General features: G+C 48.4%; 1 protein-coding gene across 1 annotated transcript; it reads right to left on the bottom strand.

The window, feature by feature from the left end:
* Nucleotides 1-3,494: 3,494 nt before the first annotated feature.
* On the bottom strand, nucleotides 3,495-5,401 carry TCEAL2 (transcription elongation factor A like 2). The gene is made up of 3 exons (XM_060137584.1): nucleotides 5,253-5,401; nucleotides 4,644-4,715; nucleotides 3,495-4,295 (listed from the first exon to the last, which is right to left on the bottom strand). Exon 3 carries the CDS (start codon nucleotides 4,267-4,269, stop codon nucleotides 3,625-3,627), a length of 645 nt encoding a protein of 214 aa, XP_059993567.1. The 5' UTR covers nucleotides 4,270-4,295; nucleotides 4,644-4,715; nucleotides 5,253-5,401; the 3' UTR covers nucleotides 3,495-3,624.
* Between the last annotated feature and the right edge of the window lie 211 nt (nucleotides 5,402-5,612).

The raw sequence follows: 5,612 nt of genomic DNA, 5'->3' as shown, positions 1-5,612 counted from the left end.
CCTATTCAGCTGTTATTACACTGTGAGGAGGAGGGTAAAAGGCATATTGTTTTTAGAGGGTTAATTCCAGCAAGACTGGGATTTGCCCAAGCTGGTCTACTAAAATAAGAAATGCACCTGTAAGTTACTGACTCATGGTAAAGGCATGAAACATACTAAGAGTGTTGTTTTAGAACCATTGGCCCTAGGAGTTTGGATGGTTTTTACCAGCTTGTCAGCTTTGCTTATTGGTAACAAAAAGGTTGATCGTTTGCATCTGGTCTTGGTGAACATTCCCCCCCACCCCCACCAAGCGCTCTGCTGTTGAAGAGCTACAACATAGCAAGAATATGCCTACGTAACCATCACTGCAAGAGAATCCTGGGCTGAGACTCCATTTTGTGCTCTCTGGTTCTAAGGTACTCTGTGAACACATCAGTGGTTCCTATTCCAAAAGAAGTGCATATTTCCAGGGCTCTTATAGAGAGGGAAGGCAATTGGAGCTTGCATCTGGCCACTTTAGACCCCTGGGTATGAGACAGCTCTTGGCTGTGAGGCACATCCTCAATGCTGTTGCTACATTGCATCCTTTTATTCCCCCCTGTGCTAAACTACAGATTTGCAAGCTTTGACATTTGAGGTCCCATGAGTCTTCTTTAGCAATGGAACTGTTTAGCTGTCATAGTTATGGCATCTAAAGAAGGAAATACACCATCCTATGAGATGCGTTCCATTTGCCTTTGTTTATAGTCATGATTTGCTCTAAAAACAGTTTCAGGTTCTCTTCAGTAGATATATTAATCCTTGCCTTTATGGATTCTTACTCCCAAACTTTTGTACCTTACAAAGGCCTTCAGGTCTCCCCCACACCCACCAAATAAACATTGCAACTCTTCTGCTCACCTTATGGTTTACACTTAATACAACTGCAATCATAATGAATATATAAGTCAGTGGACATTAGCCTTTAGTGTGAATCAGAATCACCTAGGAAGCTTGTTAAAAATGGAGATTCCAGGGCTTCCCTGGTGGCGCAGTGGTTGAGAGTCCGCCTGCTGATGCAGGGGACATGGGTTCGTGCCCCGGTCTGGGAGGATCCCACATGCCACGGAGCGGCTGGGCCCATGAGCCATGGCCGCTGAGCCTGCGCATCTGGAGCCTGCGCGTCCAGAGCCTGTGCTCCGCAACGGGAGAGGCCACAACAGTGAGAGGCCCATGTACCGAAAAAAAAAAAGGAGATTCGACTCAGTGGATCCGAAGTGGGGGTAAGGAGTTCACATTTTCAACAAAGTCCTCTGGTGATTTTATTGTGGCAAATTTGCACACTTTAAAAACATGCATGCATTAATGAAATGAGATAGGGTTAAATTTGTGGTACAAACCCTTCTACATGGCATTTCATTTGGAACTGCAAGTAAACCCTGCTAGAGAAATAGAGTCCACAGTTATTTATCTAGACCTGGAATGATCTGAGGCAAGAATGCCTAACTCAGCTATCATCATTTAAAATTTTATTAAGAACCTATTACTTGACAGGCACTGTGCTAGGCATTAGAGGTACCAGGATAAAAAGGACAAATTGTGCTTTGAGAAGCAGAGTCCAAAGCAGTGTTTCTCAATTTTTAAAAAGTTTAGCCTACAATCAGAAATTTATTTTTCATCACAACTCAAGGTATACAAACATACATACATATATAAGTGAAATACAAATTTCACAAAACAATACTCACCCTACCTACCTGGGATACAATCTGATATTTACTGTTTAGCTCTAACCAATGCTATTCTACCCTACTTCATTAAACAATTTCAGGTATTGACTCATTGAATTTGTTTCAGGTTCTACTACTGTTGGGGATGTGGAACTGCAGTTCAACAAACACAGGCCTACTTAATAATCTGCAGGATGTATCTTATGTAGCACATGTATTTATCCTTTTAGGCACATATTTCACATGATGGTGGGAGTGGGAGGCTAAGGAGAGTCTCCTTATAAACCAGTGCTTTGCAAACCTTAAAGTGCACAGGAATCACCTGAAGATCTTGTTTAAATGAAGATTCTGAATCAGTAGGTCTAGGATGGGGACCTGAGATCCTGCATTTCTCTTAGATGATGCTGATGCAGCTGGTCCATGGACAACTATTTGAGTAGCAATGCTCTAAAAATCACAAGTATGGGTAGGTGTGCTAACCTTGTAATGCAGGACCCGGTAGGAGTCTCCTAGGAGATAATTTCCTCTAAGGAAAAAGGAATGGAGCAGAGAAGGTACTGACAGGTGAGAAAAGCACAGTGTGCACCACTCAAATTTTATCCCAGCTTCCCATATCTGAATCTGATGAAAAGATGGCTGTATGTAAAATCTGAAATCCTTTAGTGACCAAAGGAGCACTGAGGTATTACCACTTGGATAAGTATAACTCTAAAGTGAAGAAAAGGACTTTATCCTCACTTCGATCAGTGTCATGGCGTGGGGCAGGTTTAGGGCTCACTGGGGACTCCAGAGAAATCAACTGAGCTTTGTCATCTTGAGGACATCAGTCCAGCAGCAGCAGTGAGGACCTTAAGAAGATGGAGGACTCATGAGAAGTGGCACAGTGCCCAGCAAACATGGCAATACCCAGGGGAGGGTTGTACCCACCTTTTGGCTTCCTGGAACTTATTTCTGGGCATAGGTGAGATGTACATCAACCCTCTTCCAAGTGTCTGATGAGGTCCTGGTCCTGCTAGTATAGGGGAAAAGGTAGAAGCCAGCCTAACACAGCTTACATACTCAGTACCTCATCTAATCCATTCCACAATCCTGTGAGGCAATAATTATTCCCATTTCACAGATGACAAGACTGCTCTTTATAGCAATTGATCTGTTATAGCTGCCAAGTTGATTCCTCCAGATACGAGTCCAGAAGTAATGTGAGTTTTACATAACATTTTAAGTTCTGACAACAAGAATTTACAGTGTCTCCACTGCCTTCATAAACTCAGTAAACAGTTCTTTGTATTGCTTTTTATGTATTGCTTTCCTTTTTTATATTTTAGCATTTCTTTATAAGAAAAGTAATCTGTGTTCCTTAGGAAAATTTAAACAGATGAGTAGAAAGAAAACAAAGAAAATAAATCACCCACAATCTCACAACTCATAAAACCACTGTTAACCTTTTTTTTTTTTTTTTTTTTTTTTTTGCGGAACGCGGGCCTCTCACTGTTGTGGCCTCTCCCGTTGTGGAGCACAGGCTCAGCGGCCATGGCTCACGGGCCCAGCCGCTCCGCGGCATGTGGGATCTTCCTGGACCGGGGTACAAACCCGTGTCCCCTGCATCGGCAGGTAGACTCTCACCACTGCGCCACCAGGGAAGCCCACCACTGTTAACCTTTTAGTGAACAAAGTTTTCTGTTTTTCCTGTGCATAGATGTACCATATAAATTTCTGTTCTTTTACAAAAGTGGACCGATTCTGTAGATGATATTATAAGCTGCTTTATTTTTTTCAAGAATCATAATGCCTTTGTAATGCACATGGGTAAAAATCCCCTACTGACAGAGTGCTCTAGCTGGATCAAAAAGTTGTTGATAACAAGAATGACGCCTAAAGCAAAGTATTTGCAAAACTTTAAAGCACAGGGCCTGGTAAACGCCTGCCAGGGGCATTACACAAAAGGAATGTCTTCAAAGCCCCTTTGTGGGGCCCTGCAGCCACCCCTGAGTTCCCTTGGGCCCCTCGGGTGGAAGGGGTCCTGTAAACTTTTTTGCATCCACATAAACCCCCCCAATTTCTGTCTGGTTTTCTTCACCTCATCCTCCACCCTGGCCATCTCGTCAAATTCTCTTATCATCTCTTCATTGCTCAAATGCATATCGTGTATGGCCTCCTTGTATTCCTTGAGACACTGAGCCAGCCCCTTGTTGGTTTTTCTTTTGGCCTTCCTGGGTACATCATCCCCAGCTGGGCGCTTTCCTGCAGCCCTTGGTTCGCTGGCTGGCTTTTCTTCTTTTGGCTTTCCCTCGCTCACTGGCTTTCCCTCACTCTCTGGTTTTCCTTCTTTTGGTTTTCCCTCACTCACTGGCTTTCCTTCTTTTGGCTTTGCCTCACTGTCTGGCTTTTCTTTATCCTTTAGTACTTCCTCATCTTCTGTCTTTCCCTTGAGATCTATCCTTCCCTTGTTTTCTAACTTTTCCTTGTCTTCCACAGTACAAGCTACTCCCGGCTTTCTCGCATCCGGTGGCTGTCCTTTGTTTTCCATCTTGCCTTGGTTCTCAGGCTTTCCTTCATTTTCACTGCAGAGTTTTTCCATGCTGAGTGTCCCTTCCTTTTCCTGTCCTGGGGATGGGGCAGGGGGAAGAGAAGACAAAGAGGAAACAAGGGAGACTGAGGGCTTGGGGATGGAATGCAGGTCCGGATAGTAGCAGTCGCTTCTCGCCCCTTGTCAGGGGTCCCCTGACCTGGCCCGGCCTTCTGCCCACCCTTTACCCCACCATTCCTCGTGCACATGTGAGCCAACCATTTCCCAGACAGACCTTGCCATTTTTCCCTATGCTTGCTCAGCATGGCAGAATGTGTGTAAATGTGTTGGGAAGTGGGCAGTGGGGCCCCCAATTCTGCCCGGGCCATGCCCTGCACACTTCCCACCCCTCTGGGTGCTTGTCCAGTGCCCTCTCCTTCACTGACCTGCAGGGATCTGAACAAGTTTCTCCTCTTTTTGTAGCCTAGCAGAATGCTGGGAACACCAGCCTCACAGACCTGCAGACGGACAGGAGAAGGGGATGGGAGCACCGAGGACGCAATAGGGGCCCTCCTCATCCACCGTTGCCTCCCCCACCTCCCCTGACCCCGCACCTCAGTCGCCAAATCTTTTTGTCAGGCCTCAGGACCAGACTAGGATGCTTTACAAACTGTTTGGGTCGCTGGGGCCCCTCCCCGGCAGGCAACCCGCCCCGCCCCCACCCCTTTACGCGGAGATCAATATTTCCTCATAGGCTCAGAGTGTGAGAGGGGGGTTATTTCCAGAATTTGTCCACGTTTCAAGGTCGCACTGCTTCTCCCCGTCCCCGCGACCTCATTTCAGGCTCGAAAATGGATGGAGGCCGCAGAGGAGGGGCGTCGAAGAGGCGGCAGGGCCAGTTGCAGGGTCCTCCCTCCCCACCTGCCCGCGCCACGCCCCGTGCCCCTCCTCACCCATCTCGGGACCCCTTCCCCTCTCCCCGCTGCTCCCGGATCCTAGTCCCATCCGCTTCCACCCCCACCCGGGCCGCCAGCAGCGCCCACCTTCACACTGACCTGCAGCGCCCGGGCCGGGCCTGCGCCTCCTCTGGCTCGCCTAAGCCCGCTGGCCCCTCGCCCGCCACCCGGGAAGCTCCGGGAGCTGGTTCCGCGCGGGCGACTGGACCAGACCTCGGGGCGGGGGGAGGGGGGGCGCGGGAGCTGCTGCCCAAGTCAGCGCCCTGCCGGTCACGTGAGCGCCGCGTCACCCGAGCCCGGTTTCCCCCCGCCCCGCCCCCTCACCTACATCCCACAGGGACCGGACAGCTGCGGACGGCCTGGGCGGGGTGTGTGGAAAAGAGGGAGTTACCAACAGAGCAGGTCGGGGGAGGCTTCCTGACTGCAGGTGCTTTACCTGGGCGCCTCTCAGGTCCTTGC

This window comes from Lagenorhynchus albirostris, chromosome X, assembly GCF_949774975.1.
Source record: "Lagenorhynchus albirostris chromosome X, mLagAlb1.1, whole genome shotgun sequence".
NCBI lineage: Eukaryota > Metazoa > Chordata > Mammalia > Artiodactyla > Delphinidae > Lagenorhynchus > Lagenorhynchus albirostris.
The sequence above is the reverse complement of the archived record's forward strand: the minus strand, read 5'-3'. Positions and strand labels throughout refer to the sequence as shown.